The sequence below is a fragment of the Poromitra crassiceps genome (genome assembly GCF_964638095.1).
Source record: "Poromitra crassiceps genome assembly, chromosome: 5".
Classification (NCBI taxonomy): domain Eukaryota; kingdom Metazoa; phylum Chordata; class Actinopteri; order Beryciformes; family Melamphaidae; genus Poromitra; species Poromitra crassiceps.
This window is the reverse complement of record NC_139642.1, coordinates 36,650,648-36,668,777: the sequence shown is the minus strand read 5'-3', so window position 1 is coordinate 36,668,777 and position 18,130 is coordinate 36,650,648. Positions and strand designations below refer to the sequence as shown.

The window sequence follows — 18,130 nt, the reverse complement described above, 5'->3', positions numbered from 1 at the left end:
AGGAAAAAATGAAAGGCTTTCATCCCAAAATGCTCTATATCCATTTGAAAAAACTTTTTTTTACTTATTAGAAATACAGATTGAATTCTGTAAACTGTACTATTTTATAATGTAAAGGGCTCAAGATAGTGAATAACATTATTTGTACTTTAAACAGAGGATCAATACGAGGATCATCAAGGCACTTGTCACTTTTATGTAAAACTGCCTTTGACACTGACCTATGTAACATGCAATATTTCTTTAAAGTCTTGTAAAATAAAATTAAACAGAGCGATGTCGTATTATCAAAGACATATTATTCCAAAAGGGAAAAGTGCCTTGGTCCTCTTGTTCTCATTCTCTTCTGTCTTTAGAGGGCATATCTTTAATGGCTTTTGTATGAGATCAAGGCTCGCCACTCCTTAGCCAGTCTGTCATTGTAGCAGCCTTTATGGTAGTGTCATCTGTAGAGGGCTATATAACCACACTGTCAGAAAAAAAGGTTCACCGTTACGGTTTTAAAGTCCCAGTGATCGTTGATACAACAGCATACCATTTTTTTCTGAGAGCGCACAATCAAAATGGGAATATGAATGAGATTAGCAGCAGGGCAGCCTAGTGGAGACCAACCCATAAGGTCACACAAGTTCGATACCCACAGCAGACGATTTGTCCAGAATGAGCAAGACACTGAACCGCCTTCCTAGCTAAATGCATACAATGTAAAGCTTAAGCAGAAGATGAAAACAGCTTATAAAAAGCTCACACTTTTCCTTCAAGACAAACAAAATAGGACATCAGGTAAAAACATATAATTTCTACTTCCTACTCTTGGTGAATATGAAAATAATTACATTTTTCATTGAAGGGATACTGCTTTAAGCAATTATATAATGTATTTACAGAAATATTACTCTGGCATGTACTGCAGTGGTTCAAAATGAATTGTTTGTATGACGATAAAAATCATGGTCAAATCAATGATGCTGAATTAATATGAAAGTGATTAATGCATTTCAGCGCTTTTTGAGGAAACACATGAACAATAAATAAATCAATATAACATGTTTACATTCAGAGTGAAGCCAGTCAAACCAAACAAAATTTGATAATAATTTGGACTAAACTAACAAAACTTTGATAAACAGTAACAAAAAATAGTCACATTTAAAATGAAGAAGAAGTATATATTACTCTGTTGCTCTGATAATGAAAATAATGATGGTTGATGAAATGTCATTGATTTTCATCACATTCATTTAAATATAAAATAAAAAGCAAAAATTTCAATTATAGACATTTGCCACGGCGCAGAACACTGCAACCTCACCAAAGCAATAAAAAAGAGAGACATTTCAGCAACCGTTACAACATCCTCAGTAGTCGAAGTCTGACACCCGGTGAGTTGTCGTGGTGGTCGTCGTTGCGTCACCTGACAGTGTTTCCGTGGTAACCACATGGCGGGTGGTTCTGGTGGTCTTGGTCACCATGGTGACGGTTCCTTCCTCGGCCAAGGAGACTTGGCGCTCCTTGGACACGTCCTGGGTGGGGAAGTCCATGTCCGACGTGTGGAGGCAGAAGGATCCGGAGACCTCCGCCTCACCTCCCACCTCCCCCCTCCGCCGGGCCTGAGGAGAGCCCTCCGGGGTTATCTGGAGGAAACCTGGGGGAGGGGAGGAGAGGAGAGGAGGGGAGAGGAGAGGAGAGAGAGGAGGAGAGGCAGAGAGGAGAGGAGGAGAGCAGGTGGGGGAGAGGAGAGGAAACATAGGAAAGGATAGTAAGAAAGTTGAAGAAATCAGAGAAGAGGAGACAGAAAGAAATGAAGAGGGAAAGGAAACTTAGTCTGTTGTAGCAGAGACAAAACAGAAGTGATATATTAATAAACTTGAATAACGAAATTCTACCTTCCTAGTAATAATAACAAGTATGTATTTAAATAGCATTTAGCTACAAAAGCTTTTCCAAAGTATTTCATACAAAAATAGAAGAAACAGCACAACATGATGCAGGTAAAATCATGAGTGATGCGCGCATGTGCGTGCACACGATAACACACACACACACACACACACACACACACACACACACACACACACACACACACACACACACACGTTTCTTTCTTTAACTGTACATTACTGTACTTTCTACAATGTAATTATTGCTAACTGGAGGTAGCAATAACTTGTAATTTCTCTATGCTAAATAAACATTGAAGTGTTAATTAAAAAAATGCTTTATGTCCATTTTGGAAAACAATTAGGTGAGGTTCATATTTCTTTATCATCAAATACACATGCATTTTCAGATTCATTTTGCCAAGCAAAGAATTAAGTTGTCTCTTAACACGTTCACTGCCAATGACGAGTTGACTCGTCAAACACAATCCAACCGTTCACTGCCAATGACGAGTTGACTCGTCAAAAAATATATATATATTTTTTTGACGGTGCTACGTGGATCAATGTCCCCCACGTCTCCTATAAAAATATTGGAAGTATTGAATGTGTATAATCTAATTTACCGACCAACTAAGTGGCGACAGTGCTCTCCCGACAGAGAGAAAGCCAACCAAAAACAGCCGCGGGAGCAAGCCATTCTCAAGGAAATGGCTTGGCGATTTTACAGTCATCAGTCACCAGACTCGCCCGAGAGCGGCCGCGCCAGCAGCAGCACACTGAGAGCGGAGAGCGGTGCTGGCGTGGGGGATTGCAAATTTGCATAATAGATTATGGGTGAAACACACTTTGAAACACCCGCAGAAAACGCACGCATTCCGAAAACCCAGAAACGAACGAGCCTCATTCTCATACTGTAGGCGAAAACGCTTTCACGCTGCTGCACACCGGCGCACAACGGTGGGGGGTTCCAAAAATAGACTGGGTCGGCAGCATAAAGCCTAGAATCGCACAAAGCTTCATCAAAGCTCTCAACCGAAAATCCAAGAAACGATTGAGTCCTATCCACAGTCCACACTCGCCACACTCGCCGACGAGGGGCCGCCAGAGAGGGAGGCTGCTCACTGCTCAGACAGGCAGGAGAAACTGGCTTGTGACAAACGCCACCAGACACGCCCACGGAGGGAGGAGTTTAAAGGAGAGGGTGTTCAGAACTATATTGTTCAGATGTCTGATCTCTTACTGATGCCAAAAATAAATGGTTAAAGTGACTGTTCTGCCTGTTTGATTGAATTTCACAAAACTGCGATTATCTCAGCTTTCACTCTCAGACAGCTGAAACCATGCTGTACTCAACGGCTAATATCTACATAACTACTAACTCTACAAACTAACTCTTTTAGACAGAGAAAGCACACATTCTATTAGTACTTTTGTGAACTTTGTGTTCACAAACTCCAAGCAGAAAATAATCCTCGGCTCTTGTAAAATGAGCCAGAATCCTCAAAAAAACCCTCTGGCAGAACCTACCTACAGTAAAAAAAAAAAAAAAGGCTGGCAGTGAATGTGTTAATACTGGAACTTATTTGACTTGTATTCTATTAATAATAATAATAAAAAATAAAATAAATAATGGATATCTAATTTAGGAGAGAATCTCCAGTCCTCTGTCCTTACCTGTGGAGTGTGGCTTCAAAGTGAACTTGGGGACCTTGAACCAGGAGGAAGCCTCTCTCTCATCGCCCTCCGCCTCACCCCAAGCCTGGTACTTCGCTGAGGTGAACTCCATGGTAAAACTAGCCGGGGACTCAGAACTGTCCCTGTCCAGCATCTCTGTCCTGGCATGAGATATCACCACATCCGTCCTGGGCTCCATCTCTGCCTCTTCTCCCTCTTCCTCCCCTCCTCCCTTCTTTTTACTGAAACCAGCAAAGGACATCTTGCCTGGTTTGATCTTTAGGCCTCTGGCGTCTCCTCCGGCTGCTCTCGGTGATGAATCCTTCACCAATTGTGCTCTCATTTCTGCGTCCTCCTCCCCTCCACCCATCTTGCCATATGGAGAGGTGAACTCCACCTTTGGAAGTTTGATTTTACTGCTAAATTTTCCTTTGTCATCCTTTGATCCATTGCGGAGATTTGCATCTTTCTCATCATTGAGACTGGAGCTCAAACCTTCGCTTTTGAGACTGACATCAAACGAGCCTGACTTGCTGGGAGAACAGGAGATTTTGGGCATTTTAATCTTCCCACCCTTTGACTTCTCCTCTCCCTCCACCTCTCCTTCTGTGCTCACAGCAGCTCCTTTATCTTTGGAGCCTGACTTCCCAAAGGTTGGCTTCATTTTGATCTTGGGCATCTTTATTCTGACATCTTCTGTTTCAGCCTCAGCCGTTGCCTCCCCTTCTGGGATGCCTGTGGATGCAGCAACCTGGTCTGTTTGATGAGGATCTACAAGCACAAACATAGCTTTCTTTACTTTGGGCATCTTAGGCCCTTCATACCGAATTTCTGGCCCATAGATATCCATTCTTCCTTCAGGAGAGGACATGGCAGGTAATGGGACACCAAATTTAGGGATTTTTATTTTCTTGCCCTTTCCTGCGATGGCGTCATCATTATCATGTGATGCAATATCAAAGTCTATGTCTGGGATTGTGGGGGCTTTGATTTCCACGTTGGGTATCGAGAGGCCATTCTCTCCATCTGCTCCTACATTTGGTAATGCCGGACCTTTAACTTCAACTTCTGGCAGCTCAATAGTTCCTTTGCCGTGTTTGGCCTTTTTGATTTTGAATCTACCGCTTACTCCTTCGTCCTCCTCTTTCCCAGGCATTTTCACTTCTACTGTTGCATCTCCGCTATTTTTCATTTTAGGCATTCCAATCTTGAATTTATTTCCTTTTACTTTAGGCCCCTTTACTTTGCTGCTGGTTCCTGATGTGTTGAGATCTAAGTCAGGTAGTTTGATCTTCTTTCTGTCCTTCCCCTCTCCTCTGTGAAGACCTATGTCAAGCTCCAGGTCTCCTATTGGACCTTCAATATCTATTGTTGGCATCTTTAGTTTCAAACCTTTGTGCTCTCCCTCAACACGAAAGCCAGGTTTACCAACGCTCACATCAAGGTCCAGATCAGGTGATGTAACTTGTGGCACTTTAATCTTCCCCTCTGCCTCGGCACTGGGTAAGTTGATTCCTACCCCACCTGACTTCCCCTTTGGCAGTGATATATCCCCCTTTGGAAGTTTGATGTCTGGTCCTTCGAATTTTCCTCCTTTGACCCCCATCTCTAAATCAGGTACTTCGATGTCTCTAGTTTTACCTTTGGGAAGTGAAATGTCTACTTTTGGCATCTTGATATGTGGCAGCTTGATCTTTCCTCCCTCTGCCTCCACTCTCATATCTGGTGCGTCAATGTCTACTATTCCCTTAGGGAGAGATACATCCACATTTGGCATTTTGACATAAGGCATCTTGAACTTTCCCCCAGCTCTGTCAATCTCAACCTCTGGACCTTCAATCTTTCCAGATTTTCCTTTTGGTAGTGAAATATCCATTGAAGGCATTGTCATGTGTGGCATTTTAAATTTTCCTCCCTCAGCTTTTAGCTCCATCTCAGGCCCTTCAACGTCTGCCTTTCCTTTTGGTAGTGAAATGTCAATACTAGGCATTTTGACATGAGGCATCTTAAGCCTCTCTCCTGCCCCCCCAAATTCTATGTCCGTATCTGGCATGTCAATTTTGCCTGTTCTTGTTTTGGGAAGAGATATATCTATATGAGGCATTTTCATGTGAGGCATTTTGAATTTCCCTATACCTTCTCCCTCTACCTCCACTTGTGGACCTTCAATCTTGTCAGATTTTCCTTTTGGTAATGAAATATCAACTTTTGGCATTTTGATATCAGGCATTTTCAATTTGTGCCCCTCTCCCTCAACTTTTATACCCACATCTGGTGCATGTATTTCTCCTGTTTTTACTTTAGGCACGGTTATGTCAATATTTGGCATCTTAAATTTCCCATCTCCTCCCTCTATTTCAATGTCTGGTCCTTCAATCTTTCCACCTTTTCCTTCTGGGAGGGATATGCCAATATTGGGCATTTTAACATGAGGCATTTTGAATTTTGCTCCTCCTTCCTCCACATCTACATCAATATATGGGGCATCAATATGTCTAGATTTCCCTTTAGGAATTGAAATGTCCATATGTGGCAGTTTGATATGAGGCATTTTGAATTTCCCTCGTTCTCCCTCAATGTCCACTTCTGGTGAGTTGATATCACCAAATCTTGCTTTGGGCAGTGCTATGTCCAGTGTTGGCATTGTAATCTGCGGTGACTTGAATTTACCACCTTCTCCTTTGATTTCAATCTCTGGCCCTTCCACTTTTCCTTTGGGCAGAGATATGTCAACATCAGGCATTTTCAAATAAGGCATCTTAAATTTGCTTCCTTCTCCCTCTATCCCCATTTCTGGTCCTTCAATCTTTCCAGGCTTTCCTTTAGGAAGAGATAAGTCAATGTTTGGCATCTTCATGTGAGGCATCTTGAACTTTCCTTCCTCGCCCTTTAACTGTAGTTCCGGCCCTTCAATTTTGCCAGATTTTCCTTTGGGTAGTGAAATGTCAATAGTAGGCATTTTTACATGAGGAATTTTGAATTTTCCTCCTCCTCCTCCCTCAAATTCTACCTCTGGTTCTTCAATTTTGCTAGATTTTCCTTTGGGCAGTGACATATCAATGGAGGGCATTGTAATCTGTGGAATCTTGAATTTTCCACCTTCCCCTTTGATCTCCATCTCTGGACCTTCGATTTTACCTTTGGGCAGAGATATGTCAACATCAGGCATTTTCAATTCCCCTCCCCCAGATCCCTCGATTTCAACCTCTGGACCTTCAATCTTTCCCTTTGGCAGTGAAATATCTACTGAAGGCATGCTAATGTGTGGCATCTTGAATTTTCCACCTTCACGTTTGATCTTCATCTCTGGACCTTCAATCTCACCTTTGGGCAGAGATATGTCAGCATGAGGCATTTTCATATGAGGCATTTTGAATTTCCCTCCCCCACCTCTCTCTATTTCAACCTCTGGACCTTCAATCTTTCCTTTTGGCAGTGAAATGTCAACTGAAGGCATGCTAACGTGTGGCATATTGAATTTTCCACCTCCTTTGATCTCCATCGCTGGTCCTTCAGTCTTTCCCACCTTCCCTTTGGGTAGTGATATATCAATATCAGGCATTTTCATATGAGGCATTTTGAACTTTCCTTGCTCTCCTTCAATTTCAATCTCAGGACCTTCAATCTTTCCAGATTTTCCTTTGGGTAGTGAAATATCAACTTTTGGCATTTTGATACCCGGCATTTTGAATGTACTTCCTTCTCCCTCAAATTTTGCATCCACATCTGGTGTATCAATCTCTCCAGTTTTCATTTTAGGAAGGTTTATGTCAAAATGTGGCATTTTGACATGAGGCATCTTAAACCTTCCACCTCCCTCTCCATCCATTTCAATGTTTGGTCCCTCAGATTTCTTTCCTTTCGGCAGAGATAGGTCAATGTTTGGCATTTTGTATTTGCCTCCATCTCCCTCAACCTCTATATCCACATCTGGAATATGAACTTTTCCAGTTCTTACTTTAGGCAGGGTTATGTCAACATTGGGCATTTTGACATGTGGCATCTTAAACTTGCCACCTCCCTCACCCTCTATTTCAACATCTGGTGCATTAAGATCTCCAGATTTTCCTTTGGGGAGGGAAAGGTCAATTGACGGCATTGTAATCTGTGGGATTTTGAATTTTCCTCCATCTCCTTTGAGTTCCACTTCTGGTCCTTCAATCTTTGCAGACTTTGCTTTTGGCAAGGATATATCCACATTGGGCATATTGATGTGAGGCATCTTGAACTTGTCCCCTTCTGCCTCAACTTCAATGTCACCTGTTTTTCCTTTAGGAAGTGACAAGTCAATGTCAGGAAATTTGATTTTGGGCATTTTGAATTTGCCTCCTCCATCAATCTTTGCATCATGCTTTACTTTAGGCAGGGACACATCCAAGTCTATTTTGGGGACTGAAACATCAATAGTTGGCATTTTGGGGATTTTGAGGTTACCCTCATAACCTCTGATATCAGCTTCTGAGACGTCCACTTCAGCTTTGGGGAGAAGAACCTCTGTTTCTGGTGTCTTAGATGCTGGTAGTGACAGTTCAACAGAGGGCATCTTGACTTTAGCCTTAGCATCAAAATCACCACTTGGCCTGCCTATATCTCTCTCTTTAGAACCAAAGCCTGGCATGGAGAACTTGGGCAATTTGATTGTGACATCAGGTGCATGGAAACCACCTTTCCCTTCCATGTCTCCTTTCAATTTGGCATCAACCTCTCCCTCTGGTAGTTGACCCTTTGGTGATGATATTTTAAACTTGGGGAATTTCACTTTGTATTTAGATTTATCCTCTGGGCACTCAACTCTGATTTCTGGTTTAGGAATGTCAACTTGACCCTTCTTCACTTTAACATCCACCTCAGGACAAGACACAGATATATCTGCATCCTTTTTAGATAATCCAAATGAAGGCATTTTTATTTTAGGCTTTTTCACCTTGACTTTAACTTTTCCATCCCCATCGAACTCTACTGATGGTGCCCTAATCTCACCTTCCACATGTGGTGGTTTGAGGGAAATGTCTCCCTTGGGGCCTTGTCCTCCTATCTCCCAATCACCACTCTTGGACTTTCCACCAAACTTGGGTAGAGAGAACTTGGGAATTTTAAGGGAGACATCAGGCACATCAAAGCTGCCCCCTGAGGAAGGCCTCCCTCCCTCTGCTTTCAGAAGCGCCATCTCCACATCATCCCCTTTAGGTTTGGTCAGGCCAAAGTCCAGATCCACCTTAGGTGCTGAGATGTCGACCTTTGGTAGTTTGACAGTGGGAAGTTTAATTGATCCACCTGAAGCTTCTATGGCACCTGTCTCGATGTCTGCACCCTTAACCTTTACCGTGGGTGGTTTCACATCTCCTTTTAGGCTTAGGTCTGCATCAATATCACCTTTGGCTTTTGTATTCATCTTTGGCAAGGAGGGCATCTTAAGGTGGACACCGGACATCTCAAAACGTCCCGATGCATCAGGACCACTGGTGTCCACTTTGAGGCTTTTGTCTTTGTGACCAGATGGAAGACTGAGGTCAAGGTCAAACTTGGGGATATTTATATCAAGAGTTGGCATATGGAGCCCACCACCTTTTTTACCAGATGTGTCGACATCCACTTCACCATGCCCCGCCATTTTGGGAAGTGAGACATCCATTTTAGGCATTTCAAATGTTCCACCTTTTGCTTCAGGGCCCTTGATGTTGACATTGACTTCTTTTGACTTTATTTTTGGTAGAGATATATCAACTTTAGGCACTTCAAACTTTCCTCCTTTTCCAGATGGTCCTTTAATATTGATATCTCCCTCCACTTTTCCTATGGGAAATGAAATATCGACCGTTGGCACCTCAATCTTTCCTCCTTTCATCTCTGGTCCTTCTAGTTTGACATCACCTTCTGGAAGATTCACCTTTGGTAATGACACATCAAATTTGGGCATTTTGAATTTACCCCCTTTTCCCTCTGGACCCTCAATATTGAGACCACCTTCAACCTTTCCTTTGGGGAGTGAAAGGTCAATGTTTGGCATGTTGAATTTTCCTCCCTTAAGCTCAGGTCCTTCAATATTGACCTCTGGTCCCTTAGCTTTTATTTTAGGAAGAGAGAGATCAATTGAGGGCATATGGAACTTGCCTCCTTTACCACTATGTCCTTCAATTTCAATTCCCCCTTCTGCTTTTCCTTTGGGGAGTGAAATATCAATGTCTGGCATTTCAATCTTCCCTCCCTTGATCTCTGGTCCTTCTACTTTGAAATCACCTTCTGGAAGATTCACCTTTGGTAAGGAAATGTCAAATTTGGGCATCTTGAATTTTCCACCTTTGCCCTCAACCTTGCCTTTGGGAAATGAAAAGTCAATGGTTGGCATGTTGAATGTTCCTCCTTTAACATCAGGGCCCTCTATGCTGACTCCTCCTTTAACATCAGGGCCATCTATGCTGACTCCTCCCCCTGGAGATTTCATTTTCGGCAGTGAAACGTCAAGTGATGGCATGTTGAACTTTCCACCTTTGACTTCAGGTCCTTCAATATCAACATCAACTCCCTTAGCCTTCATTTTAGGAAGAGAGAGATCAATTGAAGGCATTTGAAACTTGCCTCCTTTACCTCCATGGCACTCAATGTCAATATCTCCCTCCATCTTTCCTTTTGGAAGTGAAATATCAGTAGTTGGCATTTCAATTTTTCCTTTGAACTCTGGTCCTTCCAATTTGACATCACCCTTTGGTAGGTTCATCTTTGGAAGTGAGATGTTAAATTTGGGCATTTTGAATTTAGCTCCTTTTCCCTCAGGACCCTCAATATTGAGATCACCTTCAACCTTTCCTTTCGGGAGTGAAAGGTCAATGTTTGGCATGTTGGATTTTCCTCCCTTAAGCTCAGGTCCTTCAATATTGACCTCTGGTCCCTTAGCTTTCATTTTAGGAAGGGAGATATCAATTGAGGGCATATGGAACTTGCCTCCTTTGCCACTATGTCCTTCAATTTCAATCCCCCCTTCTGCTTTTCCTTTGGGGAGTGAAATATCAATGTCTGGTATTTCAATCTTCCCTCCCTTGATCTCTGGTCCTTCTACTTTGAAATCACCCTCTGGAAGATTCACCTTTGGTAATGAAATGTCAAATTTGGGCATCTTGAATTTTCCACCTTTTCCCTCAGGGACGTCAACATCTATGCCACCCTCAACTTTGCCTTTGGGAAGTGAAAAGTCAATGGCTGGCATGTTGAATGTCCCTCCTTTAACACCAGGGCCCTCTATGCTGACTCCTCCTTTAACATCAGGGCCCTCTATGCTGACTCCTCCTTCTGGAGATTTCATTTTCGGCAGTGAAACGTCAAGTGATGGCATGTTGAACTTTCCACCTTTGACTTCAGGTCCTTCAATATCAACATCAACTCCCTTAGCTTTCATTTTAGGAAGAGAGAGATCAATTGAAGGCATCTGAAACTTGCCTCCTTTACCTCCATGGCCCCCAATGTCAATATCTCCCTCTATCTTTCCTTTTGGAAGTGAAATATCAGTCGCTGGCATTTCAAGCTTTCCTTTGATCTCTGGTCCTTCCAATTTGACATCACCTTCTGGTAGGTTCATCTTTGGAAGCGAGATGTTAAATTTGGGCATTTTGAATTTACCTCCTTTTCCCTCAGGACCCTCAATATTGAGATCACCTTCAACCTTTCCTTTGGGGAGTGAAAGGTCAATGTTTGGCATGTTGAACTTTCCTCCCTTAAGCTCAGGTCCTTCAATATTGACCTCTGGTCCCTTAGCTTTCATTTTAGGAAGAGAGAGATCAATTGAAGGCATCTGAAACTTGCCTCCTTTACCTCCATGGCACTCAATGTCAATATCTCCCTCCATCTTTCCTTTTGGAAGTGAAATATCAGTGGTTGGCATTTCAATTTTTCCTTTGAACTCTGGTCCTTCCAATTTGACATCACCCTCTGGTAGGTTCATCTTTGGAAGCGAAACATCAAATTTGGGCATTTTGAATTTAGCTCCTTTTCCCTCAGGACCCTCAATATTGAGATCACCTTCAACCTTTCCTTTGGGAAGTGAAAGATCAATGTTTGGCATGCTGATTTTTCCTCCCTTAAGCTCAGGTCCTTCAATATTGACCTCTGGTCCCTTAGTTTTCATTTTAGGAAGTGAGATATCAATTGAGGGCATATGGAACTTGCCTCCTTTGCCACTATGTCCTTCAATTTCAATGCCCCCTTCTGCTTTTCCTTTGGGGAGTGAAATATCAATGTCTGGCACCTCAATCTTTCCCCCCTTGATCTCTGGTCCTTCTACTTTGAAATCACCTTCTGGAAGATTCACCTTTGGTAAGGAAATGTCAAATTTGGGCATCTTGAATTTTCCACCTTTCCCCTCAGGGACGTCAACATCTATGCCACCCTCAATCTTGCCTTTGGGAAGTGAAAGGTCAATGTTTGGCATGCTGATTTTTCCTCCCTTAAGCTCAGGTCCTTCAATATTGACCTCTGGTCCCTTAGTTTTCATTTTAGGAAGTGAGATATCAATTGAGGGCATATGGAACTTGCCTCCTTTGCCACTATGTCCTTCAATTTCAATGCCCCCTTCTGCTTTTCCTTTGGGGAGTGAAATATCAATGTCTGGCATTTCAATCTTCCCTCCCTTGATCTCTGGTCCTTCTACTTTGAAATCACCTTCTGGAAGATTCACCTTTGGTAATGAAATGTTAAATTTGGGCATCTTGAATTTTCCACCCTTTCCCTCAGGGACGTCAACATCTATGCCACCTTCAACTTTGCCTTTGGGAAGTGAAAAGTCAATGGTTGGCATGTTGAATGTCCCTCCTTTAACATCAGGGCCCTCTATGCTGACTCCTCCTTTAACATCAGGGCCCTCTATGCTGACTCCTCCCTCTGGAGATTTCATTTTCGGCAGTGAAACGTCAAGTGATGGCATGTTGAACTTTCCACCTTTGACTTCAGGTCCTTCAATATCAACATCAACTCCCTTAGTTTTTATTTTAGGAAGAGAGAGATCAATTGAAGGCATCTGAAACTTGCCTCCTTTACCTCCATGGCCCCCAATGTCAATATCTCCCTCCATCTTTCCTTTTGGAAGTGAAATATCAGTGGTTGGCATTTCAAGGTTTCCTTTGATCTCGGGTCCTTCCAATTTGACATCACCTTCTGGTAGGTTCATCTTTGGAAGTGAGATGTTAAATTTGGGCATTTTGAATTTACCTCCTTTTCCCTCAGGACCCTCAATATTGAGATCACCTTCAACCTTTCCTTTGGGAAGTGAAAGGTCAATGTTTGGCATGTTGAATTTTCCTCCCTTAAGCTCAGGTCCTTCAATATTGACCTCTGGTCCCTTAGCTTTCATTTTAGGAAGAGAGAGATCAATTGAGGGCATCTGAAACTTGCCTCCTTTACCTCCATGGCACTCAATGTCAATATCTCCCTCCATCTTTCCTTTTGGAAGTGAAATATCAGTGGTTGGCATTTCAAATTTTCCTTTGAACTCTGGTCCTTCCAATTTGACATCACCCTCTGGTAGGTTCATCTTTGGAAGCGAAACATCAAATTTGGGCATTTTGAATTTAGCTCCTTTTCCCTCAGGACCCTCAATATTGAGATCACCTTCAACCTTTCCTTTGGGAAGTGAAAGGTCAATGTTTGGCATGTTGAATTTTCCTCCCTTAAGCTCAGGTCCTTCACTATTGACCTCTGGTCCTTTAGCTTTCATTTTAGGAAGAGAGAGATCAATTGAGGGCATATGGAACTTGCCTCCTTTGCCACTATGTCCTTCAATTTCAATGCCCCCTTCTGCTTTTCCTTTGGGGAGTGAAATATCAATGTCTGGCATTTCAATCTTCCCTCCCTTGATCTCTGGTCCTTCTACTTTGAAATCACCCTCTGGAAGATTCACCTTTGGTAAGGAAATGTCAAATTTGGGCATCTTGAATTTTCCACCTTTGCCCTCAGGGATGTCAACATCTATGCCACCCTCAACTTTGCCTTTGGGAAGTGAAAAGTCAATGGTTGGCATGTTGAATGTTCCTCCTTTAACATCAGGGCCCTCAATGCTGACTCCTCCCTCTGGAGATTTCATTTTCGGCAGTGAAACGTCAAGTGATGGCATGTTGAACTTTCCACCTTTGACTTCAGGTCCTTCAATATCAACATCAACTCCCTTAGCTTTTATTTTAGGAAGAGAGAGATCAATTGAGGGCATTTGAAACTTGCCTCCTTTACCTCCATGGCACTCAATGTCAATATCTCCCTCTATCTTTCCTTTTGGAAGTGAAATATCAGTGGTTGGCATTTCAAGCTTTCCTTTGATCTCTGGCCCTTCCAATTTGACATCACCCTCTGGTAGGTTCATCTTTGGAAGTGAAGCATCAAATTTTGGCATTTTGAATTTCCCTGTTTTCCCTTCAGGGCCTTCAACATTTATGTCACCTTTGATTTTTCCTTTGGGAAGTGCAATATCAATGGTTGGCATCTCAAATTTCCCATCTTTTCCAGAGTAAACTTCGATATCAATGTCCCCCTCTGCTTTTCCTTTCGGAAGAGAGAGGTCAATTTTTGTCATCTCAAACTTCCCACCTTTAACTTTCGGTCCCTGAATCTTCACATCCCCTTCTGGGAATTTTACTTTGGGGAGGTTTATGTCGAGAGTGGGCATGTTGAATCTGCCTCCCTTTACTTCTCCTTCGACACTGATATCACCTGCTAAATTTCCTTTTGGAGGCGAGATGTCAATTGTAGGCATTTTGATTTCCCCACCTTTGACTTCTGGTCCCTTAATACTAATGTCACCTCCCTTTGATTTCATTTTAGGGAGGGAGACATCTATTGAGGGCATGTGGAACTTTCCGCCTTTGCTTTTAGTTTGTATGTCTCCCTCCACTTTTCCTTTTGGAAGAGAGATATCAACCGATGGCGCCTCAAGGCTAACATCACCCTCAGGGATCTTCATCTTTGGTAAGGATACATCAAATGTTGGCATTTTAAACTTCCCTCCCTTCCCTGAAGGTCCTTCAATATCTAATTTACCCTCTGCTTTTCCTCCATCAATATCAATATCTCCCTCTACTTTGCGCTTGGGAAGTGAAACACCAATCGAAGGCATCTCAAACATTCCTCCTTTCAACTCAGGACCTTCAATGTTGATGTCACCTCCATGTGATTTAATATTTGGTGGTGACATGTCTAAAGCGGGCACCTGGAATTTTCCTCCTTTGCCTGCAGGACCTTTGATCTTTACTTCTCCTTTTGGCAATTCCATTGCAGGAAGAGATATGTCAAGAGATGTCATATTGCATTTTGCTTCTCCTTTCAGATCAGGACCTTCAATATCAACCTCTCCCTCTTTGGATTTCATCTTTGGGAGAGTGATGTCAAAGGTGGGCATCTTGAACTTGCCTCCCTTACCGCCATCACGCTCAAGATCCATGTCCCCTTCTAATTTTCCTTTGGGAGATGAAAAGTCAATTGTTGGCAGTTGAATCTTTCCCCCTTGAGCCTCAGGGCCTTCAATCTTCACCTCTCCCTCAGGTAGCTTCATTTCTGGAAGAGAAATGTCTAGAGAAGGCATGGTGAATTTGTCTCTTTCACCACCTTCAATATTAAACCCCCCCTCTACTTTTCCTTGGGGAAGACAAATATCAGCTGTTGGCATCTTGATTTTTCCACTTTTGATTTCGATGTCCCCCTCTGTCTTTCCTTTTGGCATGGATATATCAGTAGATGGCATCTGTATTTTACCTCCACCTTTCATCTCTGGCCCCTCTATGTTGAGATGGCCCTCTGGTTGTTTCAGCTTGGGTAAAGAAACATCAAAGGTAGGCATTTTGAATTTACCTCCCTTCCCAGCATGCCCCTCTACTTCAATGTCTCCTTCCATTTTGCCTCTGGGCAGGGAAATGTCAAATGTGGGCGTTTCAAATTTACCACCTTTTACTTCGGGACCTTCAATGTCGACTTCCACCTCACCTGTCTTCATTTTAAGTAGGGAGATGGCAAATGTTGGCAACTCAAAGGTTCCACTTTTGCCTTCTTCGATATCAATCTCTCCTGTTTTGTCTTTGGAAAGAGTCAGATCTACTTTGGGCAACTTAAAGCCCCCTTTGACTTCTGGTCCTTTAATATCTACTTCTCCCTCAGGTGACGTACTTTTGGGAAGAGATATATCAAAATCAGGCATTTTGAACTTCCCATCTCCACCAACATAATGCTCTATATCCATATCTCCACCCTGTGCTTTTATCTTCGGAAGAGAGATGTCAACAGATGGTAGGCTGGTTTTCCCTCCAGCTCCTGGAAATTCAATATCCACATCAGGAGATCTCATCTTTGGTAAGGAGATGTCAATCTTTGGCATGGAGATATTGGGCCCCTTAAAAGATGCACCCTCCACCTCATCAGGAATTCTCTGTCCAGGGTTCAATTCCAAATCAACATCAGGTAGAGAGATGTCAATTGCAGGCATTTTGATTGCTGTCTTCCCATCTGCTTCGTACTCAGGGAGTGAGACTTCCATGTCAGACTTCCCCTTCATTTTTGGCAAAGAGATATCAACAGATGGCATCTTAATAGATGCACCTGTCCCTGAGAGATCCATGCCATCAACACTGCTCTCCATCATTGGTTTGGTGATGTATGCTTTGGGGAGACCTATCTCACCCCCTCCCTTGATCTTTGCGTCCGGTGCTTTGATATGTCCTTCCATGCCTCCCTTCATGGTGGGAAGAGAAAAGTCCACATCTACTTCAGGAGGTGTTACATCAATATGTGGCATTTTCAGCCCTATCTTCTCAGGACCTTCAGCCTTCACCTTGATTTCACCATCTATCTCATCAGAATGGCGTGAGAGTCTAACTCTGGGCAGTTTCAACTTTGGCATTCTCAACTTTGCATCTCCTTTGCCTACATCTACTTTTCCCCCAGCTCCCTCTGTCCCACCTCCTCCTTTGATGTTGATTTTAGGTGCTTTGATTTCTGCCTTTCCCTTCACAGTGGGCAAAGATGCCTCTGCTTTTCCTGAGGGAAGTGCAAACTCCACATCGGGTGCATTAATTGTAGCCCCTTCCCCCCTCACTTCCATGTCGATGTCCTTATTACCAGACAAGCTGAACTCCACCGAGGGTGGCCGGAGTTTCACATCTGGTGGTTTCAACTCCACAGACCCAGATGCCAAGGCTGGGTCTGACTTTGTTGGTTTGGTCTTGGGAAAGATTATTCCAAACTTGTTTCCTTTTAATTTGGTTTTCACTTTCGCTCCAGATACGTCAGGTGAAGAGATATCCACCTGTCCTTCAACTTTTCCTGTTTCCACTTTTCCTCCTGTTGCTGCTCCAGTGTAACTCTTTGTTTTCATTCTGGGGAACCTGGGAGAATAGGATGAGTGTATAGAAAGGGGAGGGAGAAAGAGAAAAATACATTGTAATGCAGCCAAAATGCTGTATATTCATTTTGGAAGGGGGGGGAAATCATAATTTGAAGTGCATCAATTCATAAATATAGATCCAGCCGGTAGAAGTGTTAGCCTTTTGCCAGTCTAGGACTTAGAATACTTCAAAAAGTACCAAAACTTTGCTTACGTTTTTGGCTATCTCTCATTTTGTCAGTGCAGGTGTTGGCCATAATGCATTCAAACATGAAAAGCAAACACAAAAAGAGCTTGAACACGGCTCACCTGATCCTCCTCTTTTTCTTCCCCACTGCTGCTGCTCCTCCAGCTTCCTCTGCTGCAGCCTTGGCACTCCTCTGTTTGAATTTGGGGAGGGAAAACTCCACATCCACGTCACTCATCTCCAGCCTGGGGGGAGTTCCCTCTATCTCCAGCTCCTCTCTACCCTTCTTCTCTTTCAGCCTCCTCAGACCAAAACGACCACCCCTCTTCTTCTTGACCTTGAACGGTTTGGTGCTCTTGACACTCTGAAACATACACACACATGGTACAACCTGTTGAGTTGCTGGCTATACTGTATTTATATCATGATTTATTAACTTATTTCCCCTCAATCTAATATACTATTTATACAAGGACTGAAAGTCCATATCTTAAACTTAAGAATAAAATATATATTATATAACTCATAAAAAAACATAAGAGGAATAAAACAGGAAATTATTCAAAAAGCTAAGGAGATATTTAAAAGATCATACAAATTTGGCTAGCCTTAGTCTTTTGGGCAGGGCATTTCAAAGCCTAGGTGCCAGATTATATTGATATATATTAATACTTGATACCATTTTGGCCATCTTGGCTTTGGGGCCTTTGGGCTCCAGGCTGGGGGCTCCAGGGCGTATGATGATCTCTCCACCCGGGACAGTCCTCTTCAGCAGGAAGCTGACCTTATACGGCTCTGCACACTGCAGGATCTTCAAGGCGTCTTCGTACTTCACATTGTCAAAGTAGACCTTGGCACTCAGCAGCTGGTCACCTGCACAGAGGGCATTATTACGGAATGTGTCAGCCAATGTGTTTATACAGTACTATTGCTATTTATATATATATATATGTTTCTGTGTGCATTGTTATTGTCCTATTGCTACAGTATACATGGAGTCAGGTTGTTTGTAAACGGTTCGACAGCTTCCGGGGGCAACTG

The 18,130-nt window shown here is 42.9% G+C and overlaps 1 protein-coding gene across 1 annotated transcript in view; it reads right to left on the bottom strand.

Annotated features, from left to right (window-relative positions):
* Positions 1–1,358: 1,358 nt before the first annotated feature.
* Positions 1,359–18,130, bottom strand: part of prx (periaxin) — a gene marked incomplete at both ends in the record, with an annotated part of 54,293 nt that continues 37,521 nt past the window's right edge. Inside the window, 6 exons of the mRNA XM_083636638.1 lie at positions 1,359–1,645; positions 3,558–5,304; positions 5,857–8,861; positions 8,982–16,903; positions 17,212–17,453; positions 17,769–17,962. Of these exons, the coding sequence (XP_083492764.1) occupies positions 1,359–1,645; positions 3,558–5,304; positions 5,857–8,861; positions 8,982–16,903; positions 17,212–17,453; positions 17,769–17,962 (13,397 nt within the window). The remainder of the gene's footprint in view (positions 1,646–3,557; positions 5,305–5,856; positions 8,862–8,981; positions 16,904–17,211; positions 17,454–17,768; positions 17,963–18,130) is intronic.